General features: G+C 45.4%; 1 protein-coding gene across 1 annotated transcript; it reads left to right on the plus strand.

The window, feature by feature from the left end:
- Positions 1-7,734: 7,734 nt before the first annotated feature.
- LOC103698925 (ATP-dependent 6-phosphofructokinase 2-like) lies at positions 7,735-13,009 on the plus strand. The gene is made up of 2 exons (XM_008780974.4): positions 7,735-8,466; positions 11,778-13,009. Exons 1-2 carry the CDS (start codon positions 7,855-7,857, stop codon positions 12,597-12,599), a joined length of 1,434 nt encoding a protein of 477 aa, XP_008779196.2. The 5' UTR covers positions 7,735-7,854; the 3' UTR covers positions 12,600-13,009.
- Positions 13,010-13,344: the final 335 nt, after the last annotated feature.

Genomic DNA, 13,344 nt, shown 5'->3' on the forward strand with positions numbered 1-13,344 from the left:
GTAACTCAAAAAAAAAGGGAGCGACCAAGAACTGCCAAAATTGTATGTGATTTTTATAAGACTCCGAGTCACTTGTACCCACTCAACCTGGTCCTGCCGAGTCTAAGCCAAGACGCGTTCATATGGACTTGTAAATAACCAAATTGACTATGAACGTGATAGAGTACGAGCCTTATAATTTAGCTCCACTTGATGGTTCAACTACTGCTTGGACTTAGAGCCAACAGCCCTCTCGGTTATTAAACAAATCAACCCAATTAGACGCGGTGATGTGCCCTTCTAGGAGAATTGAGGCCTTTATAGTTTGCTGAAATCTTTTTTCTCACTAAAATATTTTTTAATTAATAAAAAAATTATATTTTAGAATGATTTATATTTAATTGAATATTTATTTTTAAAAAAATATTATAAAATATTAATTATAATTTTAATAAAAAAATCTTATCCGGACGGGGTGATAAACTTGAGGCCATTTTAGCCAGGACTACAGGAGCAATGGGACCCGTTTATGGATAACATTGACTTGGGGTCAATCTTGCTTTTGAAAGAATTCAAACTCTTTTTAACCAAAGGAAGAAGAGACACCACTGTCCTTTTTATAAAGTGGAATTCTACTTTACCAAAATAAGCCATAATTGATGAGAAGGCCGTTCCCTTGAAACCCTACGGTTTTCTCAAATATGAACCAGCATCCAGCCTTCAAATATTCTTCACTCCTTTGAAAAAAAAAAAAAAAAAGCCTCCAATTGTCATTTGTAATCTTATTATTATTATAGGTCTTTGGTTTTAATTTATTTTTTTTTGCACTGGGAGTTATGTTGATGATAAAAAATAAAAAATTATGATGACCAAGAAGCGACCTAGCTACGTTCTTGCTTCTTTTTTTTTGAGAACTAAATAAGTTCTTGTTAATTAAAGTTTAAAACTCGGATATTTTTACGCAATTGGCTGGCGTTTATTATTTCTTAAACAACTTACTTTACGTTAAAGAGGTAGCAAGAGTGGGCTCAACTCTTAAAGAAAGCACCGGAAAAGGATGTTTGATGGTCCAAATTCCGAAAGGAATGAGAGGTGCATCGAGAAAGTGAAATAAAGCCCATGCATCGGTACTTCTTGGTGAAAGTAAAAACATTTGTTGTCCACTAGAGTAGATTGAGAATTTAGGAAAGTGAGAGAGGAACGCAGTTAAATGGATCAAATACACCTCTTAGGTCAATGAGTCAACTTATTTTAAACACCGTGCCACCTCTTAGGTCAATGATTCAACCTATTTTAAACACCGGATTAACCTCAAAGAAGGAGAATTTCTACTCCATACTGTATGGACCACATAATAGTGCACCACACCAATCATGCATCTCAGACCCTCCAGACTATTCATCATGTCGTCATTGGGGATTGCCGTCCATATATATTCTAGCAGGATTGTGTTGAACTATTTGTGTATACATATATACATACATGTTGGGGAAAAAAATAGACCACCCCACAAGTACAATTAAAGCACCCAAATCTGACAGCAAGCCTGAGCTCATCATGCAGGCCGAGCCGAGCTCAGAAGATTGGGTCGAGCTCATCTTCCATGCTGCCGAGCTCAGAAGATCGAGCAGAGCTCATCATACAGGCCGAGCTCATCATGCAAGCCGAGCTCAGAAGGCTGCCCAGCTCATCTATGCTACCGAGCACAGAAGGCCGACCTCGTCGTCTATATGCTGCGGCCATGCCCTGCAGCAGCCTCACCGCACCATGCTTTACTTGCCGGCCACGCTATGACATATCAATCAGGGACCATACCCTGCTACGATTGTCAACGCCTCACCATTCCCAAGAATGTACTGCACTGCGCGCCACAAGCAAGCTCTGGCTACGCGCCATCTCCTCCCATGATGGGAACGGGCCATCCACGGCAACTCATTACTTCACACGCCCACGTCCAATCGTGACGGTAACCCATTAATTCGCCCAGTCACATCACAGGTAACCCTACCACTCTCCCTATAAAAAAGAGGGCTTCTTCCTTCCGAAAAAAGGCTTCGGACTTGGAAATACAGTCCCTCTCCTTCTCCAAAATTAAGCCTCCCTCTGACTTAAGCATCGGAGGGCCGGCACCGGAAACCCCGGCCACCGGCTTTTTGCAGGCCCCCCACGGAGGACGCCGCTCGCCGACGGATCGCCGCCCGCCAGTGTTCACCGGAGCCCCTCCTTCTCAGCTAAATGGTCGCCCCCGGGTCCAATTTCCAGCAACAGTTGGCGCTAGAGGAAGGGCCCGAGTTGCGGTCATGAAACTAAGGAGTAGAGGAGTCTTTAACGCCTCTCGGCATCATGCTCCAAGTCCCGAACGCTCAGTCCAGAATTTACCACCAAGATCTCCGGTAGATCAAGTTCCACAAGTCCAACCCGAGCACTTCGACGTGCTAGTGCAGCAAGTCCAAGCGCTAGCCATTGCAGCCCAAAGCCTGCAACAAGTGGAGGCCCCTCCTGTGCCGCTTCCACGGGTTCATGTTAAGCAGAGGAAGAAATTTTCTCCCGAGCCATCTCGAATCAGGCATGGCTCCCGCTGCAACGACGTATGTGGGGGCAACCAATGAGAAGTAGTAGCCCAAGTCTCACGTCAACGAGTTGGAGGAAAAGAGTAATAAAAGCTGAGGTCTGGAGAAGGAGAGTTATGGAGCTTTAAAATGGGATTGTGAGCCTCTGTGGCAAAGGGTACAGCCCCATTAAATCCCATTATCCTTCCAAGTCTTCTGTCTTCCGACAGCAAGAAACCAGCATGTACTCCCTCCTCACGGGCGTAAGTCCTCAGGACGGCGCCCGCGACGTTGCTCTCCTTCAGAGCGTTGCCATCACCGAAGCCCCCGCCGAGCTCAGAAGGCCGAGCCGAGCTCATCATGCAGGCCGAGCTCATCATGCAAGCCGAGCACAGAAGGCCGAGCTCCGCATGCTGCCGAGCTCAGAAGGCCGAGCCGAGCTCATGCAAGCCGAGCTCAGAAGGCCAAGCTCATGCAAGCTGAGCTCAGAAGGCCGAGCTCAGAAGCCCGAGCGCAGAACACCTCCCAGAAAATCGAGCCAAAGAAGGCCGGTGCTGAGCCAAGTCTTGAGGGACTTCGAAGCTCGAGAGTCATCAAAATATCTCCAAAAGGTACAGGACGCCACTTTGGCTTCAAATAATTTCAATATTTCATCTATTTTCAGGACAGAGAATCCAAAAAACGACCTACAGATATCCCTATCTCCAACGTCGCCCCGCTCCGAATAAGGGCGCACGATCGCCAACGAAGTCCATCTCCTGTATGTATCTCCAATGATACCCCGACTAAGTTCGAGATGCCCCGAGTGTCGACAGTGCGTGCCCAGACCCCTCGACACTTCGGAAAGATAGGGTAGTACCTTCGCGGCCCTCCGTTGCGCTCAATACCAACAACGGGATAGTACCTTCGCGGCCTCCCGTAGCGCCTCCTCGACTAAGGTCGAGATGCCCCGAGTGTCGACAGTGCTTGCCCAGACCCCTCGATACTTCGGGAAGACGGGGTAGTATCTTCACGGCCCTCCGTGGCGCTCAACACCAATAACGGGGTAGTACCTTCGCGGCCCCCCGTAGAGCTCCCTCGACTAAGGTCGAGATGCCCCGAGTGTCGACAGTGCGTGCCCAGACCCCTCGACACTTTGGGAAGACGGGGTAGTACCTTCGCGGCCCTCCGTGGCGCTCAACACCAACAACGGGGTAGTACCTTCGCGGCCCCCCTAGCCCCCTCCTCGACTAAGGTCGAGATGCCCCGAGTGTCGACAGTGCGTGCCCAGACCCCTCGACACTTCGGAACGACGGAGTAGTACCTTCGCGGCCCTCCGTGGCGCTCAACACCAACAACAGGGTAGTACCTTCGCGGCCTCCCGTAGCACCTCCTCGACTAAGGTCGAGATTCCCCGACGAGTCGACCGTGAGCCCGAGCTCCCTCGACCTCGGGATGACGGGGTAGCACCTTCGCGGCCCCCCAAAATGTTCGTGATTGACAACAAAGCGCCTCCAAAATGTTCGTGGATAACAACAAAGCAACGCCCACACAGATCTCCAATGGCAACTATTTCTCCTATTGTGCCGGCGTCCCTAGAAAGCGGACCCCGAACAAAAGAGCGTCCTCAAAAGTTAGTCGAGGAGCAAAGCTGCCGACCTCGGCGTGAGACGCTCGACTCCGACAGTAAAAAAAGGCTCATGGCCTGAATTTTTGCCTTGTCAACTGGGAGAAGTGCGACGCGGAAGATCTGCCGCGCCGTCTTGACGTTCTCAAGAGCTGAGTCGACCACAAGCCAAAGAAGGCTGCTGAGTCGACCTGAAGCACTTGACTCCAACTGCATAAGAGGTACACCCTACTTGGCACACACATCTCCATATATATTTGGCTATATTACAAGATGATCGACGACTGGACTACTTCCTTCGCCCGAGCCAAAAAGCAGCTCGAACTCGAAAGTCGGGAGGTAGTGTTGGGGGAAAAAATAAACCACCCCACAAGTACAATTAAAGCACCCAAATCTGACAGCAAGCCTAAGCTCATCATGCAGGCCGAGCCCAGAAGGCCGAGCCGAGCTCAGAAGACTAAGCCGAGCCGAGCTCAAAAGACTGGGTCGAGCTCATCATCCATGCTGCCGAGCTCAGAAGATCGAGCAGAGCTCATCATGCAGGCCGAGCTCAGAAGGTCGAGCCGAGCTCATCATGCAGGCCGAGCTCAGAAGGCTGCCGAGCACAGAAGGCCGAGCTGACCTCAGAAGGCCGACCTCGTCGTCTATATGCTGCGGCCATGCCCTGCAGCAGCCTCACCGCACCATGCTTTATTTGCCGGCCACGCCATGACATATCAATCAGGGATCATACCCTGCTACGACTGTCAACGCCTCACCATTCCCAAGAATGTACTGCACTGCGCGCCACAAGCAAGCTCTGGCTACACGCCATCTCCTCCCATGATGGGAACGGGCCATCCACGGCAACTCATTACTTCACACGCCCACGTCCAATCGTGACGGTAACCCATTAATTCGTCCAGTCACATTACAGGTAACCCTACCACTCTTCCTATAAAAAAGAGGGCTTGTTCCTCCCGAAAAAAGGCTTCGGACTTGGAAATACAGTCCCTCTCCTTCTCCAAAATTAAGCCTCCTCTGACTTAAGCATCGGAGGGCCGGCGCTGAAAACCCCGGCCACCGGCTTTTTGCAGGCCCCCCACGGAGGACGCCGCTCGCCGACGGATCGCCGCCCACCAGTGTTCGCCGGAGCTCTTTCTCCTCAGCCGACGGCCGCCCCCGGGTCCAAATTCCAGCAACAATACATAGACACACACACACACACACATATATATATATGTTTAGTGAGTGTTGGACCTTGAATTTTCTCTCATAGCACTTCTAAGAGAGCGAAAGAAGTTTGAAGGAGAAGAAAAATTAAATTATCTAATTTCTGAAAACTTGGTTGGTATCCACCTAAAAAATTTTCAGTACTTGAAATCAGCTTTCAGATGAAATTTCTTTATACTGGTTGTTTAGGTTTTTATGATCGGCAAGCTCTCAATTTCTCAATCCTGCCTTTTTCTTTAATATATTATTATAATAATATTTTATAAAAAATATAGAGAATTTATTTTTCATAAAACTTATTTTCAATTTTCATAACAGATTTGTGGAGGGCAACCAGACGACATTTTCGTAAAACTTATTCCTTTTAAGTTTTATGTAAACTTATTTTAGGGAAACTCCCTGATCAAACAAGATCATAGATTATTTCTTAAGACAAGGTGGTTGTGAAACCGGACAGCACCTAAATGAAGGTGGGAAAGATAAATTCATGGAAAAATTAAACCAAATAAGATACCTGCCTAACATACCTAACCAATCTGACTAGATTTCTAGTTGATAAGGTTATGATCAAGATAAAACAACTCTAGTGAACCCACAAGGCTAGAACAAAGAGATTATTTAAATTAAACAATTATCGGAGCCAAATTATAGACCTCTCTCAGAAGCAAACCCTCATGGGAAGGGTGCCAACCACTGGACGGAAAATCTTGTTGGTCATTAATGTGCTTTTTTTTTTTTTTTTTTGATGGACCGGGTGGTCAAAGACCCCGAGAAACAAAACTAAATAGAACAAAATTGGCACAACCCACAGTATCATATTGAATTGAGCGAAAATCTAACTTCGATTACAAGTTCTTTTGTTCCTCAAAATGCTGATCAGCTTTATATTTGTTTTATGAACAAAATAGCATAGAAATAAAAATGATAAGGCCATTATATACACCTGAATCTATGGAGAATGCTCAAGTTGGGTCAGGTTTCGGGCTACGCCCGAAAGAGTTCAGATTAGATTTGGGCTTGAATGTAGGGCCCATTTATTTTTCGGAGCAGGCTCAGATGTGTCATTAGCCCGGCCTGAGCTCGAGCCCGAATAAGCCCTGAAATGGAGCTCAAATTCAAGCCCAAATTAATTTATTTTTATATGTTGTTATTTAGAGAAAATAATGGATAAATTAAAATAGATATAACTGAAAATAATATATCATGTGTCATTTACTTGTGTTATAAGGGATAGCCTAATTTTTAACTGGATCATTTACTTGTGAAGTAATATTAGAAAATATTAAACTTTAATTAGGTTCGGTCGAACCTATTTTTAGCCCAAATGCATAATTCGGGCAGCCCAATCAGATTTGGAGCTAGCTTGGGCCTAGGCTTGGGTCGGCATGGACTATCCAAACAAAAAATTGGACTTAAGTGCAGCCCGAATCTCAAAAATACATTCGGGCTAGATTTGAGTAGGGACAAGCGTGACCCAACTCGGCCCACTTCCAGCCCAAAGAAGTACCATGAACCTCGACGCCTGCTCAAATTTCGGCATGCAAATTCACAAGGAAAAAGTGCCACACATGGTTAAAACTAACGGTGTTTTTAGCAACTTTCCCTGGATCAACAACATAGCTGAAACTAATGTCTGTCATAAGAATTTGGGCCCCCCGCTGTTATCATAAAAACAATGAAAAATGATAACAACTATTATACATAAAAACAACACCGCATTGTGGATATTTATTTATTTATTTATTTTTTGCTAAGGCAGATATTTATTATTTGACATTTGCACATTTTATTTAATAAATAACATTTCTTTAACTTTTGGAAAAAAAAATTGTACCATACGAAAATATTAATTCTTATGAAATAAATAATCATTGAAAATTAAATAATTGTTGAAAAACATGTTTTTATTTTTTATTTGTAACTCATTATTTTGTTTCAGCATATTATAATAATTGCTACTTAATATTTGTTAATTTAAATTATACAAATAACAATAGTCATAACATTTTTTTTGGTAAAAAAAGAAAAAAAAAAAAGGAGGTGTGGAAAACCTCACACACGTAACAACCTCCACTGGACCCTCTCTCCGCTGGAGCATGTTTGATTCAGGTCGCAAATTTTCGCTTACCCTCTCTACCCGTGGTGACTCACATGCCAATACGCCGTCATCCCAGCACCACTTCGATTGCTAGTGGACTAGTAGCACTCCCACCAGCAGTATTTAGAATGTGAAACATCTTACTTTCGAATTTAATGGACGCCTGGGCTGCCTACTGAAAGGTTGATTTTTTCAAAAAAATCTAACTATGTCGGATTGTCGGTAAGTGCTGGTGCATTGCCCCCGAGCGCTCTAACTTTAGGCTACGTGGCGCGTACGCAGCTTTGTACCTCAACTTGGACAGCTGAAATTCTGCCACGTGGACGTCCTCTCCCTCTCTTGAAATCTCTCCTCTCTCGCCGTCTTTCCACCTGCCGCCCTTCCATCTCTCCTCCGCTGCGACTGTACCCATGGACTCCGCTGTGCCTCCGGACTCGAACTCCGGTCTCGTCGCCACCACCGGTGACGATAACCCCATCTCCACCACCGCCTTCTCCCTTCCCCCGATAACCATCCAGAAGCTCCCCCACCTCTCCGACTACGTCGCAAACCTCGCCACCCTCACCAACCCCATTGACCGCAGCTCCTTCTACCACCCCTTCCCCGGATTCTACCTCTCCCCCTCCGATCTCATCCTCCGCCACATCGTCTTCGATCTCTCCTCCGCCGCCGCCGGCGATGGAGGCCGCTTCCTCGCCTACCACCGCGCCGGGCCCCGGCCGACCATCCACTTCGACCCAGCCGCCGTCCGGGCGGCGATCGTCACATGCGGCGGGCTCTGCCCGGGGCTCAACACCGTGATGCGGGAGCTGGTGGTGGGGCTCTGGGATCTCTACGGGGTGCGCCAGATCTTCGGCGTGCCGTCCGGCTACCGCGGCTTCTACTCGATGGAACCGATGAAGCTGGATCCCAAGATGGTGGACAGCTGGCACAAGAGGGGCGGGACGGTCATCGCGACCTCCAGAGGTGGCTTTGATCTTGAGAAGATCGTGGATGCGATCGAACAGCGTGGGTTTAACCAGGTGACTTCTTCTTGATTGCTGATTTCTTCGATTTTCTTTCTTTCCCTCATTTATTTATGTTTCTCAGGTTATTTTTATTTTTTAGGAGGATTGCAACTAATATTGATTTTTAGATTTTAAGAGATTCAGATTTAGGATATTGTATGGGATTATTATTTAATTCATGCCCATTTTATTGATTAAAAGAAGAGCAGGATTTTATATTCTTGAAAGGTTTAATAAGAGCTTTTACCCCAAAAAAAGGTTTGATCAGAGCAAAGTTATTCATAATATGACTAACATAAGTTATTCATGATATGACTAACACAAGTTATTCATAATTGACTAACATAATCATTAATTGGTTAGGGTAATGTAGAGAGAAGTGTAGTTCCTTTCAAGTTGTGCTAGTTTAGAAATGTGCTTGTTGGGGGAAAAACCCCAAGTCATACCGCCACGGAGGCGCTCGACTAAAGAGCGCCGACCGGAAAGGCGCTCGGCCAAAGGGCACCGACCAAAGGACGCTCGGCTAGAAAGTGCCGACCAGGAAGGCGCTCGACTAAGGAGCGCCGACCAGAGAGAGCGCCAAGAAGAGGCGCCCAACCAAAATAACCAAAGTAAAGCTGCTCGGCTAGAAAGAGCCGACCAGAGGACGCTGACCAGAGAAGCGCTCAACTAGAAAGCGCTGACCAGAGACAGCGCCAAATAGAGGCGCTCGGCTAGAAGGTGCTCGCTCAAAGGGCGCCGACCAGGAGTACTCAAAGCAACCCCGCCACAGGGCGCCCCATTGGGCGACCAGCTCGGATCGGCACCCCTGCCGAGCCGATGCCTTAACCAAATGTTCAACCTGCCGCTATCTCCAAGCCATCAAGGCATAAGATCTTCGCAGGTATTCGGCACGACCTGTCATTAATGCACGAGACCCCCTCAAGTCTCCGATGCACTCAGTCATTTAATGAACACGGCTCAAGACGATCTCCGGATCACTGAACCATCAAAGCGTATGGCTCTCCCTGACCGCCGGTTCATTCAGTAATAAATGCACTTACCATCCACGAACCCCAGGCCCACTACGGCTGACGGTTCAACCACTCCAACGGGTCCGATCGACCGCGACAACTCCCTGACTCCGGTTTGATCCGGCCTTATTCTCCACTACGCCATTAATGGGCCAAATCGTGCCCAATTATGACAAAAGAGGACAAATTCCCCTATCACCTCTCAGGTAACATAATCCCCTTCTATAAAAGGGAACCTAGGAGAAAGGGGAGGAGGACCCGAAAGAGAGACACACCCTAAGGAGACAGACACCCACTTGGAACCCCGGGAGAAAACCCTCCTAGACCGGGTGGGAAAGAAATAAACAGCACAGACACAATTGATGACATATATCCTCTTCACCTTATCCACATATTCACTCTGTCTTCTTCACATACTCTCTTCTCTGCTCTCTCCACATATCTGCCCCCTCTGACTTAAGCATCGGAGGGCCGGCGCCGGGGAGCCCGGCCACCGGTCTTTCTTGCAGGACTTGCGCCCCCCAGGAGGACGCCACCCGCCGGCGCACCGTCGACCACCGCTCCTGCGGCGGAGCTCCACTCCTCAGGAGGACGCCAGCAGCCAGCGCACAGTCGTCCACCGTCCCTGCGGCGGAGCCCCTCCTTCCCCGGCTTCGCGGCGGCCCCCGGGTCCAATTTCCAGCAACAGTGCTCATTGAGAGAATCCTCTTTTTTTTAACTGGATATTGCTTTGGAGCTAGGAGAATCTATTCTCATACTAGGTTTTGGGACCAGTGTGCAATTGCTGATGAAGACCAAGGAATTATAATGCTACTTTGAAGAAGTAATTTGCTAAAAGATTTGCACTTGGTGGCTTTCCTCGTGTCTATTATCTTTTGCTTCCTTTGGCGTTAGGTTTTCCAGCCGTAATAATAACAATAATTTTGAAAACGAATTGGACATGTCTTCTAGCCATTCATTCTATTTCGGCATCGGTGCTTTATGATTTCTTATTAATTTGAGGATTGGATTCCTATATTCTGTCTCGTGTTTGCTTTCCCTTCTGATTAAAAGATTACTGCAGCTTCAAAAAGTAGAATATGAGTTTAGGTGTCTCATTTTCTTTGGACTTCAGATTTTCTATAATTTGTATAGCAAATCAACATGGATGGTACTTGCAAATATGTTTCTCAAGCATAATCTTTTTTCAGCAATCCAAACCTTACAACTCTACGCTTTTGAGTGACTTTAAGGTTCTAGCGCTCTATGAGCTATGTCCTCTCAGCATTTAATTTTTAGACTTTGTTGCAAGTCAAAAATTTTGCAAACTTTGGTGACATTTCTTATCATGATCTCAACCCTTCGTGCTATAATTTGCCCTCCTCCTGGTATAGTTGTTCTTGATGTGTATAAGTCTTCTACCTCCAAAAACCCAATTAATTTACCAATTTGATAATTGTCAGCAAATATGCTATTTTAGATGAACCATTGCTCTTCTTTGGAATGACAAAAAATGGATGGGAAGAAAAAAATATGCCTTCAGAGTCTCTAGGAGGATCATATCTGGCTATCGTACTTATCCACATCTAAGGCCTATAGGGTTCTCATTAATGATCTGATGCCGGTGCATAAGCAGGACAGCATGAAGACCAGTTGATGTGTTTGCATTTGCGTGAATCACCCTCCTTAGATAGTAAGCATCAGTAAATTCCAATTTCTGCTAGATATATTTCCAGTTAGCTTTTCTGCAAAAGATTAATTATATTTCCAGTTACTTTGAATGATTTGATTGCTGCAGAAATATGACTTGAGAACTGAAAAGAGCTGCAGCAGAGCTCTGGTAGATTTTTAAGTTGGTTTCTGTTGATAAACAATGTATTTGAATAATTAAACAAAAATGCGTGTGCTGCTCACATGCAGCAACAGCAATAGCAGGAACATGGTTAACAACTCTAGCTAGACTCTGGACATTTAGATTTATCACATGAACATAAAATATGACTATCTTACTCTCAAACTTGAAATTACCCATTTACTGATGTGTATTGCAGGTGTCCACAAACATACTCTTCAATTACACTTTGCTGATATGTATGTTTTCCCTTTCTTCGTCTTTAAATTTGCATATCTCATTTTTGAACTGGCACAATATAAACATAACTAAGAATTTGAGGATTGTATTCTTAATTAATTTTGAGCTTTTTAGTGCATATATCCATAATTTCTCAACAAGTATGAAGGGGAAAATTGTTGAATCAAGGTGCTAATTGTTAAAGTTTCCCGAATTTTTCAGCTTCATCTCAGAGACATAATATAAATTCTTCAAATTTGCAGCTATATGTCATTGGTGGTGATGGAACCATGAGGGGTGCTGTAAAAATCTTTAGGGAGATCCAACGCCGCAAACTAAATATATCCATAACTGGGATCCCCAAAACAGTTGACAATGATATTGGCATCATAGACAGGTCATTCGGGTTCCAAACTGCAGTGGAGATGGCACAGGAAGCAATCAATGCTGCTCATGTGGAGGCTGAGAGTGCTGTGAATGGCATTGGTCTTGTCAAACTCATGGGCAGGAGCACAGGGCACATTGCGCTCTATGCAACATTAAGCAGCCGTGTTGTGGATTGCTGTTTGATTCCTGAGAATGATTTCTACTTGGAGGGTAAAGGTGGGCTATTCGAATTCCTCGATCAGACGCTAAAACGGAATGGGCATGCTGTGATCGTGGTAGCTGAGGGAGCTGGGCAAGATATGATACCAAGAACTGATAAACAGAAAGAAGAGAAGGATGAGTCTGGCAATCCTGTGTTTTTGGATGTGGGACCTTGGTTGAAGTCTGAGCTGAAGAAGTGGTGGGAACAGGAGCATCCTGGAGAACTGTTCACGGTGAAATATATTGATCCTACATACATGATACGAGCAGTTCCAGCAAATGCCACTGACAACTTATATTGTACCTTATTGGCACATTCTGCAATTCATGGAGTCATGGTTGGCTACACTGGGTTTGTATCGGGTCCCATAAATGGCAATTATGCCTACATTCCGATGGAGGAGGTGGCAGTGGCTCAAAACGTTGTGGATACAAAGGATCATAAATGGGCATGGGTCAGATCAGTGACAAATCAGCCAGATTTTCAGAAATGCTAGAACCAAGGTGCCTGTAAAACATGTGAGAGCTTTCTTAAGCCCTTTTATCTCAGTAGGTTTGAGAAAATATAGTATCCATATTTGACTGGAGCCTGACGAGTTCGTTAAGTTTTTGGATTGTCCTTGCTAAAAATGCATTCTGTTTGTTCTCAGTCTGACTTATTTTACTAGCAGTTTACGTAGATAGGGCAAAATCTTAAGCTACTGTAGAGTATCTTATAGCTAATTCCACCTGGTAAAAATTTTTGTGGGCTGCTTAGTGAGGATGGGAATAAAATGAGGCTTGTGGACTTAGCATGAGAGTTTATGTTGCAGATCATGGCTTGTTCTGTCTATTGCAGGCAGATATTGTCCCTTTTCACCGCTGCCTGTGATTTTATAATGAATGTATCACGTCTTTTACTTGGCCCTGGTCTGAAATCAAATCATTGTAGCTCTAATGGTGAAGAAAGCGAGCATGAATGTAGTTAAAACCAACTTGAATATTTTCAACTGAATTGCCTAATGCATCAATGGAGCTATGGACTATGATACAGGTATCAACAAGTAACGGGCGACTGCTGGATTCTAAAAGTACGTCTCTGTTACTAAGATGACTGCTGTGAAACACACAGTGGGATAAATATATTATTGCATTGTTTTTCATAAACATACCAAATGCGATTAGCATTAGGATTGAGAATGCTAACCTGTTCAGTTGGCAAAGTCCAACTCGCCGGGGTTTGAGTCAGCACCCTAAGAATAA

This window comes from Phoenix dactylifera, chromosome 9, assembly GCF_009389715.1.
Source record: "Phoenix dactylifera cultivar Barhee BC4 chromosome 9, palm_55x_up_171113_PBpolish2nd_filt_p, whole genome shotgun sequence".
NCBI classification, from domain to species: Eukaryota; Viridiplantae; Streptophyta; class Magnoliopsida; order Arecales; family Arecaceae; genus Phoenix; species Phoenix dactylifera.